The sequence below is a fragment of the Numenius arquata genome, chromosome 1 (genome assembly GCF_964106895.1).
Source record: "Numenius arquata chromosome 1, bNumArq3.hap1.1, whole genome shotgun sequence".
In the NCBI taxonomy this organism is placed as follows: domain Eukaryota; kingdom Metazoa; phylum Chordata; class Aves; order Charadriiformes; family Scolopacidae; genus Numenius; species Numenius arquata.
The window spans coordinates 123,321,187-123,337,340 of record NC_133576.1 but is presented as its reverse complement, the minus strand read 5'-3'; the positions used below and the strand labels follow the sequence as shown (position 1 = coordinate 123,337,340).

Here is a 16,154-nt window from a genome sequence, read left to right as displayed (position 1 = left end):
AGCAAGGACATGGACCTGTTGGAACGGGTCCAGCGGAGGGCCACGAAGATGATCAGAGGGCTGGAGCACCTCCCCTATGAAGACAGGCTGAGAGAGCTGGGGTTGTTCAGCCTGGAGAAGAGAAGGCTCCGGGGAGACCTCATAGCAGCCTTCCAGTATCTGAAGGGAGCCTACAGGAGAGCCGGAGAGGGACTCTTTGTCAGGAAATGTAGTGACAGGACAAGGGGTAATGGTTTTAAATTGGAAGAGGGGAGATTTAGATTAGATACCAGAAAGAAATTCTTTCCTGTGAGGGTGGTGAAGCACTGGAACAGGTTGCCCAGAGAAGTTGTGGATGCCCCATCCCTGGAAGTGTTCAAGGCCAGGCTGGATGGGGCTTTGAGCAACCTGCTGTAGTGGAGGTGTCCCTGCCCATGGCAGGGGGGTTGGAACTCGATGATCTTTAAGGTCCCTTCCAACTCTAACCATTCTATGATTCTATGATTCTATGACTTGCATACCTGAATGCGGGAGGAGTTCAGTTAAGTCACTTGAAAGCGTGAACAGGTTGTGAACAACCTTTCGGCCAGGCGAGTGCCTGGCTTGGCAGAGCTGCCACGTTTCCCTGCAAGGTCCCGCGAAACTTCCCCGTCACCGTTTTCTCCCCGGGTACCAGTGTTCCGCCTACACCCCCTGCCAGCGACACGGTGCAAGACAGAAGTGGCCTCCTCCTCGGGGAAGAAGGGGATCAGCAGCCGTGACTCAGAGCCGTCTCTGTCACGACACGCGTTTCCCAAACACCTCGATGCTGCAGATGCCCATGAATCGCGCCCCCCCGGAGCCCGGGCAGGACGGCAGCCTCCGCCGCCGCCACCCCCGGCGCTCCCTCCCCGCGCAGCCCCCGCTGCCCCTTTCCCGGCGCATCCCCTTCCCCTTTCCCCGCTCTTCTCGGCGGGGCGAAGCAGCCGCCGGCCCCGCCGCCACCCCGCACCGCCCGGGCGCTGCCCCGCTGCCCGGCTCCGCGCCTTCCACGCCCGGCCGGTGCGGCGGGCAGCGACGGGGGAAGGGGGGGGGGGGTTAAGCCTGGTACCTGACTCTCTTCTTCTCAGCCCGCCGGAGCTCCGAGTCCCTCTGCAGCACCTGAAAAATCGCCCTGGCTTCCTCCTCGTTTAAAAAACTGAGATCTGGCCCCTGAGGCGCTGCGGTCATGGCTTTGCTTATCTTCGGGCGGGCGGGAGGAGGCGGGCGGGCAGCGCTGACCCCCTCGCAGCCTGGAGCCACACCAGCATGGCCGAGCCGCGGGAGGAACCGCGCACGCCGCCGCCCGCCGGACGCGCTTCCCCTCTGGACGGCAGGAGCCGGAGCCGCGGCCGCCCCGGCCCGCCCCGCCCCGCCCCGCCCCGCCTTGGCCAACACCCTCCGGAGGGAGCGCGGCTCGGCCCGGCGGGGCGGAGCGGGCCGGCGGGGCCGGGGCCGGAGCAGCCGCCCGCCCCCTGCCAGCGCCCCGCCGGCACTTGAGTCGGGAGTTTTCGCCGAGCGGCTGGCGCGGTGTTTGCCTTGGCGCGGCCGGGCGGAGCGGCGGCGGCTCCCTCGCGGCCGTGGGGCGGGAGGCCGCCGGCCAGGGGGTCCCCGCGGCACCGGACCGCGGCTCCGCTCGGCCCCTGGGCATCCCGCCGTGCCACGCAGCGTCCTGACCATGCAGAAGGACGTGCCTGCGGTCTTGCGGAGCGGTTGGAAAGTGATAACTTTTCAACGAGGGAAGGACGGGGCGATGTTTCGTATTTACTTCCTCTAAGATTTTCCCGAAGAAATACACTGGAACTGGTTGCCCAGAGAGATGGTGGATGCCCCATCCCTGGAAACATCCCAGGTCAGGCTGGAGAGGGTTCTGAGCAACCTGATCTAGTTGAAGATGTCCCTACTCTTTGCAGGGGAGTTGGACTAGGAGACCTTTAATGGTCCCTTCCAACCCAAACCGTTCTATGATTCTATGATGAATAGTAGAGAGCAGAAGTTCTTGAACTGGGCCTTATGGCCGTGTCTCAGAAGTCATTTCATCCTGATTTCATTCTAATGGCTCCAATGCAACTCACCTCTGCGGTGGTGCTGGTGGGAGCAGCACAAACGGGTGTTTTTCCAAAGTATGCGTCTATCTATCTAGTGCACTGTACTAGTTGAATAGTTAGTAAAATGTCCTTTGAAAACATTCTGTCAAAGAAGGGCTTTATTCAGGACTGAACTGCAGATGTGAGCACAGCTGTACGGAGAAAGAAAATTAAACACAATTATTGTTACGGAAAAGCCAGTCAGTGGAACATCGACACACTGGTGTGCAGTGGGAGCGGGGCTGAGCGGCATGCAGCCACCTTCCCACCCCACAGGGGGCTGACGTGAGGCCGCGGAAGAATGCTTCCCCACTAGGAAGCTGTGTGGTGCAAGTGGAAATAAGGGCCTTAGAGGACAGCGGGAATAACAGGTTGCAGGAAGATGCTTGTTTTGATGTAGCTTCTGGCATCACTAGTCTGGCCCAAAGAGGAACCTACCTGATTCCTGGTGACCAAACAAGGCAACTGATGAAAATGTAATGAAAGCTATGAAGAATTATGATGTTAAGAAGATGTTGAGGGGAGGTGTCTCCCACAGAGAAAAGACATTGGAATTTTAAATAGGGTATAGGAGATACTTCTGGGTAAAGTCCAAGTGCATTGTTTCTAAAGGTGCAAGAGCCACAGCCATCACTGCTGCATTAGGAGCTCCCAGAACTTCTCCCGAATGGTAAACGTCCTGTCCTCCCCATTCTGTTGCACTGAGCACAGTGAACTGCTTTACCAGCAGAAGCTGAGCATACAGGGTTCCCCCTGGGACTCTCCCAGGCGGTGGATTAGACATCACTCTCCCTTTCTGCCTGGCACCTGTAGGATACAGACTCATAGAATTGTTTAGGTTGGAAGGGACCTTTAAGATCATCAAGTCCAACCATTAACCTAACACTGCCAAAACCACCACTAAACCATGTCCCTAAGCACCACGTCTACCCGTCTTTTAAATACCTCCAGGAATGGTGATTCAATCACTTCCCTGGGCAGCCTGTTCCAATGCTTGATAACCCTTTTGGTGAAGAAATTTTTCCTAGTATCCAATCCAAACCTCCCCTGGTGCAACTTGAGGCCATTTCCTCTTGTTCTATTGCCTGTTACTTGGGAGAAGAGACCGACCCGCACCTTGCTACAACTTCCTTTCAGGTAGTTGTAGAGAGCGGTAAGGTCTCCCCTGGGAAGCAATTGCACACAGTGCTACTGCATCATGCTGTTTCTGCTCCCAGATTTGGTGACTTCATCTATGATTGTACATATCCTGCATGTAAGTCAAGAGTGGAATCCATATTTCTAGGTTTCTGTCATCCTTTTTCTTTGTTTCTAGCAATCTGATCAATTGCTTTTTTTTTTTATCACCAAAATGTATGTTAGCATTTTTTCAGTGCAGAGGGGAGCAGGGACAAGATGTTCATTTAATATATGAGCAATGAATAGTCTTCCAGGTAATATTTCATTCTGTACAAAGTGATGGGATTATTTAGAAGAGTGACAAGTACATGCACTTGTGGCTTTAGAGAGATGCTGCCAAACATCACAGTGGTTATTATTTCAACGGCTTTTATCCAGAACATTTAGATATTTGGGCATAGCCATCCTGTGTGGTAACAAGACCTTCATTTTACATAGCATCTTTGGTATGTCATATCAACATTACAAAATGTGTGTTGGATCATGACTAGAAACAGCTGCTATCTATGGAGTCTCCTGCCAGAAATTTATTTTGTGAAAAATAACCACTTTTCCATATGTCTCTTCGTTACTCCACTTTACTTCAAAGTTTATGTCTTTTTCATATATGGATGATGATGGCAAGGAAACACTGCCTGTATTCCAGTATTTAGACTCCCTAACACCCTACGTACTTTAATTTCTGTTGCACAAACCTAAAATGGGTTACATGGTTCAAATTTTTTCCATGATTTTTAGCTAACAACTGTTCCAGGAAGCTACAGTAATATTTTCTTGCAAATAAGTAGCATTTTTTTTGTTTAGCAACCTGAAACAGAGGGCCAAAATAGCATAGGAGAGGCTGCAGACATGAGACGTCTATTAGTAATGTTAATTGCTAATGCCACTAAAGAGGATGCTGACACACATACCTTAATTATAGGGCAAATTCTTCAAAAACTGCATTTCACAAATGCTGTTGTACTAATGGGTGGTGTTAACTCCACTTGCTCTCAGTGGAGGATTTCAAAGTGCAGGACTGCAGAAAGCCAGAGGGGCTGTTTCTAAAAGTTGATCCGTAGCTAGGGAACTGAGGGAATGTGCAGGAGGCTTGGTTGAATCTTGTATCAATTGGCCTTGAGGCTCGTATCAGCCTTCAGGCTCGGAAGAACTGTAAGGTCTTGTCTATTCCTGTTGATCTAATTACTGTGTAAATTGTCACGCAGATTAGTGAGGGCTCATTTAATTAACTCCCTGTATTAAGTGAAAAAGTCTTCATGGCAAGGCAAAGAATAAATATGAAGCGTCTTTCATTTAAAATGTATTAAATTTGTTTATTGTACTTGAAATAAATATTTCTAACACTGACTTTGGTCAAAAATAGCTTGATAATACTATCCAAGAACAAAAGCAGTGCCTCTCCCTCTGTTTAACCAGCCCATCATTTATATCTCAGTTCAGTCTAATAGTCATTATTGATTTATGTGCACTAAGTTAACAACTAGAGGTCCAGCTGGGTTTCAGGGGACGCAGTGGCTCGTGGTGCAAGGTTCCCACTGCCACAGGTAGACGTTTCCACTGAACAACGAGTGTCCTCCAGGATCTCGCACTGGGCCCTCCACTCCCACTTCAAAAGGGCTTTGGACTTTCATTTAGGCGTTTTAACTGTGAAGTGGTGCACTTTGAAGATTGCCTGGATGTCAACATCCAAACGCAGCTCGTGTTATTACAGCCGTTTGTGTGCTACGCAGCCTCTTGTGGGGCAAGGAGGGAGCCGGGACCGGGCTGAGCAGGTTGCAGAGCGTCAGCCGTTGTCCACCCTGAAACCGCCACAGGCGGTAGGCCGGCTCCCACGGGGAAAGCCACTCTTCGAGGTGCACCACATCCACAAGTCACATCTTGCAGCCTGTGTGGCTGCGGACTGCTTCTTTTCACAATTTCCTCAAGCACTTCCCCTCACCCAGCCTCTCATTCACCTGCTTTTCTTTTCCTCCCAGTCCCTCCAGTGTGGGCCGCTCCCTTCCCCCACTGTTAGGCTCTGCCCTACCAACATGGCGGATTTCCTCACTGCTCCTTGCCGCTGCCGCTGCCCCTCGTCCTAGTGCCCTCCCACCCCATACACCATCTATAGGAACGCCTCAGTTTTTTCCAGTACAAGGTTGTTTCTGCTGAAATAAACTTCTTGTTCCCTTAGAGCAGTGCAAGGGCAACACTTTTTTGTTTTGGAGGACAAGGCACAGCAACTATGATATAGCAAAGTCAGAATGCCTCTGTGAATATACCAATGGAAATTAATATAAATTGTGGAGTGAAAATGCCTTCCATTCCAGCTAAGAAGCAGATTGTCTAGTACTTAATTATATCACAGACAATTCTGTGATCCTTTTTAGCGCTTAACTCTAAGAGTGCTTTTATTGCAGGAGGATCACTAGGATAAGGCAAAATCCTTACTCTACTTGATTTGCATAAATATCCCTAACAGTGAAAGTTGGAGGAGTAGCCCATTCACATCCTTCTTTTAAATATAAGTGGCTATTGATGTTGGTCAGCTAAGAATATAGTATGTCAGAAGAACAAACATAACGACTATTATTGAATAAAAAATATTTTACCCTTGCTTTGTTTATAGAAAGCAAGTTCCACCTGAAAGATCAGGTAAAAGACACGCGTGCTTTAGTTCAACTCACCAGCTAATCCTCTTCTATGTACATTGACAACTTGACAGCGAGTCTAAATATCTTCAGCTGCCAGAGAAAGTATTCATTTTAATAAATGTAAACACTTGTAGCGTAGACAGCTCCCTTTAAATGAGTTTGCCTAATTACCTTTATTTTCAATGAAGAAAACCAAATGCTTATAGTACACAATTTATCTCATTCTAAAGTAGACATCTAAAATAGGTCAGATGAATCATGCCTTAAAAGAGGCTCTTTCTCTCCATTGAGTATAAAGGGAGTCTGGCACGACGAGCCAGAAGCTAGAAGTGTACACTGTATATGTCTAAAGTTAGGTGACAGGAATCCCATCCCACCTGTTTGTACACTTAATAAGAGAAGAATACTAATACGGTATAAAAATGAACAAACTGTCCCCAGGCTTTAAAACAAGTTGTTTTAATCTTGAGCAATTCAGCTCTTAATTTAGGGTTTGATTCAACTCCCATTGAAGTCAATAGCTGTATGTTTTAAGAGGAATTTAATGAGACTTGTCAATTATTTTTGTTTACTCTCTCATCAAGGATACTTGACTAAATTCAATGAGAAATAGATATCCAATGCTTAATGAGAAAGGATATTCTATAAATACAGGTTATACTTTGAACAGGGTTTTTTTCTAAATTAGTTTTTTTCTTCCATCTTTTAAATTAAATATGTGAGCACTATAGGTAAATCCTTAGTGATAAATGCATTTAGTAATTCTAATTCAAGTAACACCAGAAAGTACAGATGTTGTTTCCTTCCACAGGATGATTAGCCCTTTAATTAATATGTGTAATATATTAAACAAAGTCCAGCAGGATATTATTGCTCTCTTTAAGTGATGACTCTGAAGCTTGCTTTGCAGAGCAGTTTTGCAGAGCTCCTCGGTGCTGGACCTCAGATAACAATAGGCTTATAGTACTATTTGTAACATAGAGTAGAATCATAGAATCATAGAATGGTTCAGGTTGGAAGGGACCTTAAAGATCATCGAGTTCCAACCCCCCTGCCATGGGCAGGGACACCTTCACTACAGCAGGTTGCTCAAAGCCCCATCCAGCCTGGCCTTGAACACTTCCAGGGATGGGGCATCCACAAATTCTCTGGGCAACCTGTTCCAGTGTCTCAACACACTCACAGTAAAGAATTTCTTTCCAGTATCTAGCCTAAATCTCCCCTCTTTCAAATTAAAACCATTACCCCTTGTCCTATCGCTACACTCCCTGATAAAGCGTCCCTCTCCGGCTCTCCCGTAGGCTCCCTTCAGATACTGGAAGGTTGTTACAAGGTCTCCCTGTAGCCTTCTCTTCTCCAGGCTGAACAACCCCAACTCTCTCAGCCTGTCTTCATAGGGGAGGTGCTCCATCCCTCTGATCATCTTCGTGGCCCCCCACTGGAGCCATTCCAACAGGTCCATGTCCTTCTTACGTTGAGTACAATGGAGTTGTAGTGTGAAAGTCTGGCAAAAAATTTAGGAGCCTAGTATAGGTGGTGAAAATGAATGGCTACCTAAATGACCACTGAAGTTTTACTGCGTAGCTTGGGGTGTAATCCAGTCCTGATTTCAGTGTGGGGAACTGAGGAAACAGTAGGCATGCGCTTACATGACTGTGACCGAGACATGTAACCAGGAGCCTCTGCTGGCACTAATGGGAGAGATGAAGCCAAATGGTTTGTGTTCTCTTTCTCCTTTGCTGAATTCATGCTAAATATCTAACTGGCTTCACAGTTCATTGATTTGCATGTGCAACTGGTCTGGAAGGAGGAGAAAGAGGGAATCCTGTTGATGGAGTTAGCATCTGAGTGAGGTTAACAAACTCTAGAGTCAGAATAAACTCTAAACTTTTGTTCTCTAATTCCGTTTCTATTTCTATCTGCAAATCTGCTTCAGAGTAATATAGGTTTGAGATTCTGAAGCCAGAACATCCCTGGGAGCTGTGTGAGGAGTGTGAGAGAGAAGGCTGCCTTTCCCTGGCTCTGCACAATGAACTGTGCATTACACGTTTTCCAGCCAACCCCTGTTTGACAACCCAGGTGCGAAGGCAGGAGAGGTCAGCTTGGAAGGACTCCTTTAAACATATTAAAAACTGAAGTAGCAACTCTGCATATTAATAACAGGGATAAATTAAAAGAACTGGATCTGTATGGGAGTGGCTGAAGGCAAAGGACTCTCTGGTGCACTTGGTAGTAAAAGAAGAGGATTTAACTAGATAGTAAAATGCAAGCAGCTTCGAGAGGTTAGAAACAAACAATGATACTAAATGAAATACTTTTATTCTCCCTACCCCATTCTTGTGGCATGAAATTTTGCTAAACAAGCAGTTCTCCTGTAGAGTAGCTCTGCTGTGCCATTCCCTAGTTTTCAGTCACTCAATATCCTGGCTACCTTTCACTGCAGCATCAAATCCAGCCACTTGTGAATAGTTGGTCTGTGTAAGCGTGTAAGGGAGAACTGTGTGCTCTGCAGAGCTCTTTAATGGTCAGGATGATAGAATGTAATGCTAGTAGGGTAGCTTCAGCACCTTTGGCGCTCTCCTCCCGCATAAATTTGTGCTTGAATTGTTCTAATTGTGTCTCTGCATTTAAGAAAATTTGGTGCAGGCTAACTGAAACTGTGTCCTGAAGGAATGCAGAATTAAGAAGTCTTTCCTGTTCCAATTGAATTAACTACAATTGTAGTTTTCCTGCAAATTATCACTTTGTTAATTTACCTTGCAGACTTTATACTTCATACCGAAAGAAACATGAAGTTTGTGTGCATTAAAAGTGACAGTGATATGTAATCTTATTACTTAGGGTTTTTTTTATGAGGAATAATGAAAAACAGATAAATTGTATCAATAATAAACAGGGAAGGTGTTAGAGGCTGCATATATTGATATAACTGCAGCATTTTCTGGTAACTTTTGGTATGGTGACACGCTGAAGACTTTATATATGACCTCATTTTCCTGTAATACCATCCATAAATTTTGTCTTATACAGGTCTATTTCATCAGACCAAAGAATTACACACAAGTTTTATAACACTATAAAAATAGGATGGATTTCACTTTCTTAATTACTAGCACAAAAATGCTAGTGAAAGCATTTTGATGGCACAAGAGGTCTCAAAATGACTTACTCAGTTTTAGCTTCTCATTTTATTTACCAGCTCACATGAACTACATAAAAGCCGCTTTCTTAAGAGCAAATGAAAAATACAGAACCAAAATGGCAAAGCCTTAGTAACGGCTGGGATTTATCTGAGATTTGTATGTTCAGTGAACAATCATGTTCATCTACTCTGCTGGATTTGAAGGTGGGAATGTTGCTGTGTGATCAGCATGGCAACAGTCATTACCAAATTAGTAAAATTGCACAACAATGATTTTGTGCCACACGTAGCACGGATACTTTATCTAGTATCACAGACTAATTTGCAAGAACTTGCCTACCCTGCAGATCCTTTGATACTGGTCCTCTTGCATTATAGGGATCCTTAAGCAGTGGTGCTGGTACACCTGACAGCCTGGTTTTGAGATCAGTTGCTGCCGCAGGAAATAGAAAATGGCATTGGTAGGATTGACTACCGTAATCTGGCAGGATTGACTACCTAAGTGTTTTAGCACGTTGAAAAGCAACATGTTGCATTACCTGAGTGACACGGTGTTATTCAGCAGCAACAGCAGTTGCCAGCAGTAGTGGAAGTAGTAGTATGGCTCCCAGCTGGAAAAATAATCTGGAGGGAGTTAGGAGCTGCCTATCAACCTTAACTTCTCTCCCCTCTATGGGCAAGCTGTGGTTATGGTAGCTACTTTTTATATAATCTTAAAAAGCATGATGCTGTTAGCAGCTGGACATGCTGTCCTGGGAATGGGAATGGGAAGAACAGTAACCAAAAACCAGTCTATGTTTCTAAAGAGGAGCTGGATCCTCCTCCTCAGAACAGCCATTTTTTCCCCTCTTTCCTTAATCTCCATGACACTCTGATGCTTGGCATAAGATGCTCAAAAAGGAGGCAGAAATAATTCTGCGCCTTTGCAATTAACCCTTGTCATGGATGATTGCTATTAGGTCAGAGCAGCAAAGATACTTTTTCATTCAAACATCTCCTCATTCAAGATCAGGAGGCAAAACCAGTTCTTCCACCATGCTCTGATGGTGACGCTTGGACCCACTTTCTGTCAGCCCTGGTGACAAAGAACAGATGTGTATTAATTCAGGACAAAGAAAAGACTTCGTCAACCAAGGCCAGGGTAGTGCGAGTGCTGCGGTGGGGCTGGCCCTGGCCAGCAGCTGAGCCCCTACCCAGTCTCTTCCTCACTCTCCCCCGAGAGGGACACAGGAGAGACTTGGAATAACAAAAGCTGTAAACTCATGGGTTGAGATAAAGACGGTTTCATAGGTGAAACAAAGCTGCATGTGCCAGAAAAGCAAAGTAAGGAATTAAATTCACTACTTCCCATCAGCAGGCAGCTGTCCAGCCATTTCCTGGGAAGCAGGACCTCAGCATGCGTAACGGTTACCACAAACATCACCTTTTCCTCCTCCTTTCCTGGAGATTTTATTGCTGAGCACAATGTCGTATGGCATGGAATACCCCTTTGGTCAGTCTGGGTTGGCTGTCCTGGTTGTGTCCCCTCCCAGCTTCTTGCGCACCCCCAGCCTACTCACTGGTGGGGCAGAGTGGGGAAAGGAAGCAAACACAACCCCTGACGCTATGCAAACCCTGCTCAGCAACACCCAAAACACTCCTATTATCAACACTGTTGTAGCCACAAATGCAAAACACAGCGGGGTATAGGCTGCTACGAATAAAATGAACTCCCTCCCAGCCAGACCCAGGACAAGCGCTGATCGTGTTCTGCTGCTGCTGCAGCAAAAGTCATCACGAGAGAAAAGGAACACCTGTGCTGGAGGATGTACCTAGAGAGGAGCCTGATGTGTCTGGGGATGGCATTTCACTATGTCAACCTACAAATCAGCTAAAAATCTGTAACTTGCTAGATGGCTGACTGATGCTTATCTGGGAGAGAGGCAGACCGTTACAGCCCATTTTCTCTCCTTTTCTCAAGCAGAATAAATTATAATTGTACCTATATATATGTTCCGTCTGCATTCAAAATTTGAGCCAGGCTGGGTTCCACTGCTGGGTAACCACGTGGAGGAAGCCAGCAGGGAAACACAAGGTCAAGGGTGTGGGGAGAAGCCCAGCCCAGATCATGGCTTCACAGGTGGGGCCGACGCAGAGGTGTTTGGGCCAGGACCAGGAGTGGCTCCACTGCAGGGGTGTAGTGACGGGTGCGGCCCCAGGCACGGCTCCAGAAGTGAGGTAGGCAAGAAGACATGAGGTCCAGGGTGGGGTGGGAGAGCAGCATGCGTGCTGGAAAAATGCCCACATCCTGGCTCTGTGCCCAGAAAATGATAAAAGAGGAAACAAGGAAAGGACCTACCAAATGACCTTCTTACCTGGAAAACCTAATTTTGGCTCCAGCGTGGGCTGTGGCGATACCTTGCTGGTGCACGAAATGGTGGAAGCAACAGCAAGCGCCAAAGGTGGAACAAAGCAGGCTCTGGGGAAGGCAAATGTGTGGAGAAATTGCGTAAAAGATTAGGAAAATTCCGACTGAGTTTAGAGTCTGAAGATAAAGCAAAATGCTAAATTGGAACCTGCAGCATCCGTACCCAAAAACCACCAGCACTGAAGACTAGGAAGGTAGGAGAAACTGGTGAAAAGGATGGTAAGACAGCTGTGGAGAGTCTCACAGATCACTTGCACAGAGAGGCAATGCCTAAGCTGACAAAGCCTCCTTGTGCATAGCTGACCCAGCAGCATATTTGGAATAACTTCTAACTGGGAGAATACTTTTGACTAGGTCATCGTTTGGTGTCATGAAGGTAAAGTAGTATTGACCTAGTTGAGGGAGGCTTCAGCTCCACTCTAGTGAATGATCAAACCAGAGTGACTCCGAGAATGGGGAGGGGGAAGGATGTTGATTTGGTTGCATGAGAATCAGAGCGTGTGACTGTATGGAAGCAGCCAGGAGGCTAGAAAGAGCATTGGAGAGCACTAGTACTGTGGCCTGAAGGGGAACCCAAAAGAAGGGGTAAGCCTTAGTCACTGGCTTGCAGCCTTCTTCAAATCTTCTGTTGGACTTTTCATTCACATTACTTAATAACATATAACTCTCCATTATCACTGTCATAAAATTATATAATTCTTATTTAACAGAAAATAGTAAATATCAAATTCGTGTTCGTGCCTGTATTCCACTGGAGGAATAAAACAAACAGTAAAATCCAGTACTTGTAATTCTACATGAATCAGAAATTCTGAACTCGGACCTATCTGGAAACAGAGCCAGGCTCCTGAATTACTGGAGTAATCCTGGGAGTTACCCTCCTGCTGTCCTGTGTTGTCACTGTAGTTAGGAAACAGGACTTTGGATCGATGATTTGCACAGCCAGGATAGACAGAGAGACAACAGGTATTTTTCTTTCAGTGAAAACGATGCAACAAAGTAGTCCCGAATACTGTCTAGGTGCTTGGGTTAAGGGTAAATGCAGTTTATATATACTGAGATATTTGCAAACTGGCTGAGTAACTTTGTTAAATGCGGATCTACTTAACCATACACTTAATATCAATAATTTGTTAGTAACTTTATGAAATAAGATCTTGCTCCAGTGCAAAGTGACTATAAATTGGAGGCATTGTTAATAATAATAGTAGCGTATTATTATGTATGCATATGTTATCACCACATATGTATCATGTGGTGATAACAGAAACTACTGTTCAAAGTACGATGCGATGGAGCCATCGAGGATATTTCTTATCTTCTGTATATTGTTCAGTCTCCTGAATATTACTGTTATTTTCCACCCACTCCTCCTAAGTTGTCTTCCCGATAAAAAGATAAACCCTGTATTTCCAGTGCAACTGCCTATGATTTTACTGTAATGCTGCATTTCTAGACGATTTGAATCTCTTTATTCAGTGTTCTTTGAGTGAAATTGCTGGTGACCTTTTTTTGGGTATTGTTTATGTCTATCTGTAGGAAGAGTTTGTTTCTCTGTCACTATTACATGTAGAAGCCTTTGCAGAAGACTAATGACATCAATTTATCTCACTAAATGTAATATCAATGCTGGTATCCATTTAAACATTTGCAAATGATGTAACTTCAACAGCTGTAGAGCTTCTATATAACAATTAGTATGTAGCTACGCTATGGATAGTATAAGCAGCAATGAGGCAAAAAACTACAGTGGTATCTTAGAAATTATAGTGCAACTTTATTCCCTGACTTGGAAGCTCTTGGAAAACCAAAATGTCAAATTAATAAATCAATGCATAAATACTTGTAAAATTATTTAGAAACAAACCAGCATATGCCACTGGTTTTGAAGAATCCATTTCTAAGAAAGCAAAAGTTGGTTTTGTTTATTTTGAAACTCGGGAGAAAAGGGGAACTTGTATGTCACCAGTTCAAATCTCCTTGTATGTCCCAAAATCAGACCTTGAGTCAGAAGAAAGGTCTCTAAAGGCACACATATCTATACGATGTAAACAAACACAGCTCCTACGTCTGTACTCTGCACTGAAAAACTGTTAATGTTGTATTCTATAGGAGAAGCTACTTTAATACTGTTATCTTGATAGCTGTTGATAGGAGCCTCCTATCTTTTGGAGACTATACAGGCTGTAAAGTACTTTCCCAACTTACTTTTAAAGGCTGCATTATGGTAGTGAAATTAAAGTCTCAAATGCTTCCGGGTTTTGTTCTTCTCTTGTCATAATCTGTTCTCTCTCCTTTTTTTTTTTTTGTATTATTACTATATTTACATGCTGCAGAGGCAAAATGATGTGGTTGAGTGATCAAAATAATAAACTGTATGCTTATGTTTAAATAATGGTCTCCTACTGCTGAAGCAAGTCATGAAGTAAATCCAAGACATTAATTTTTAAGTAAATTTAAACCATTATTGGACACCATTAATGTTGATACTAGACCACAGGATGCACAAGAAAATGAAGCTTCAAGTTTTCCAGGGCAGTTTCTCTCTTTTTAACAGTAAAAAGTTAACCCAACACAGGAATGTCATATAATCATAGAATCATAGAATGGTTAGAGTTGGAAGGGACCTTAAAGATCATCGAGTTCCAACCCCCCTGCCATGGGCAGGGACACCTCCACTAGAGCAGGTTGCTCAAAGCCCCATCCAGCCTGGTCTTGAACACTTCCAGGGATGGGGCATCCACAACTTCTCTGGGCAACCTGTTCCAGTGTCTCACCACACTCAGAAGGGAGTGAAAAATTTCTTTCTAGTATCTAATCTAAATCTCCCCTCTTTCAAATTAAAACCGTTACCCCTCATCCTATTGCTACACTCCCTGATAAAGAGTCCCTCCCCATCTCTCCTGTAGGCCCCCTTACGGTACTGGAAGGCCGTTATAAGGTTCCAGTTAGGCTCCGTTCCTGGAGCCTCCTCTTCTCCAGGCTGAACAACCCCAACTCTCTCAGCCTGTCTTCATAGGAGAGGTGCTCCAGCCCTCTGATCATTTTCGTGGCCCTCTACTGAACCCGTTTCAATTATCTATGTCTATCACAGTATTTACAAAGGGGTTTGTCTTTCTAGAAAGAGCATGTTTTCAACATCTTATTTTTTGCTACATTTTTTGAAATTTGAATTGATCCTTCATGAATTACAATATATCTACAAGGTCTTTATTGGGCAAAGCACATTTTCCAGTCCATACTGGCCAAGAACTGACACAGAATCTGTTCGTCCTGTACAAGGATTTTTGGGAGCCTAAGAAAATGCATTTACCTATTCCAACCTGTAGCAATTGCCTTGCCTGCCTCACAATCTTGAGGACTGTGAACAACTTTTAAAAATCTGTATCTGTGACACCAATCTGTCTCTCCTGTTGCATTTGTTGCCCATTGAACCCCTCCCTGGAGCCGCTGTAATTGGATTCATTGCAGAAAGGCATCCACGAACAGGAAGTTTCTTGTTAATATTACTGCAAGGAATGGGGTGGAGTGATTAGAATGAAGATGCAAAATAGCTGCTTATCAAGAGCCAGGATCAAAGAGAAGGCGATGAATGGGCAGTTTTGGTTGTTATTGCTTTTGAAAGGTGACTGAAGGGAGAACAAAGCAAAACACACACACACAAAATTGTTGTTAGTAAGTTAAAGCTATTGGTCTGGATTCTCAGTCCACCAAGTTCACTCATGCTGCACTGTTTAAAACAATTCCACATTATGGAAAAGAAATCTTTTTATTCTCTTCTGTGAGAACATAAATAGCAACTCAAATGCCTCCTCCTTTTTCCTAATTTAAATGGAAGTCTCTTATTGTGTATCCTGGGTTTTCTCCTCTGTTCTTTACTTTCTTTTTAAGCATGTGTTTCTAAGCAAGACCTGTCTTTTTGTTATCTTTGTATCTCATTCAGTAGCATAATATGCCATATTGTGCCGGTACGTATTATGCCAATTTTTATGGCACAACAAACAGTAAGCACAGCTTTACAATGAAACACAGTAACAATAATAAATGGTAGGATGAACAGAGGACTTTTGCCATTGCAAAGCTGAATTCATATTGTTTTTTCTCTGAACTCATCGATACTATCCTGAGCGCAAAGGTAATGCCCGATGAAAGGACCCATTCTTGCCATGGTGTGCTTCTGTGAACACTCAGTGTGATTAGATGTGCTTCTTATAGTTTTATTCACCCCTAAAAGGAGCTACCTTCTTTCCACGTCTGAAGTATTGCAGTCAGAGTGAAACCTTGTGGACATCTACAGCAAAACTCCAGCGAGGACTGGACTTCAAGTTTTACCAGTATTTGAGTTGATGCATTTAAAAGGAAGCAAGTGTTCTGGGTTTTCTCCTAAGAGAAGCTAAGCTACTCAGATGTTCTCTGCTTTATTTACCCTTTCTGTGCAGTGAAGGTGCCACTGTTGCCCTGACGTCACAAGGCTGTTGAGGATGGTATGGAAAACCCAAACTGCCCGGTACAGGTTGACGTGAATGAATGCAAACAGTTCTCTTATGTGCCAGACAAGGAAAGCCAGAGCATAAAATACTTGCTTTGGACGTTACCGACTGATATGCAGCATAAATTCTTCACAGACCATTTACAGGCTGGGGGGTAGAAAGCCATGTGCTGTTGCTATTAAAGCTCTGCATGTAGCCATCAAGCTGGACAACATATGC

General features: G+C 44.8%; 1 protein-coding gene across 1 annotated transcript in view; it reads right to left on the bottom strand.

Annotated features, from left to right (window-relative positions):
• Window positions 1-1,188, bottom strand: part of EXPH5 (exophilin 5) — a 35,906-nt gene extending 34,718 nt beyond the window's left edge. Inside the window, exon 1 of the mRNA XM_074155505.1 lies at window positions 1,070-1,188. Coding sequence (XP_074011606.1) covers window positions 1,070-1,188 — 119 coding nt within the window. The remainder of the gene's footprint in view (window positions 1-1,069) is intronic.
• Window positions 1,189-16,154: the final 14,966 nt, after the last annotated feature.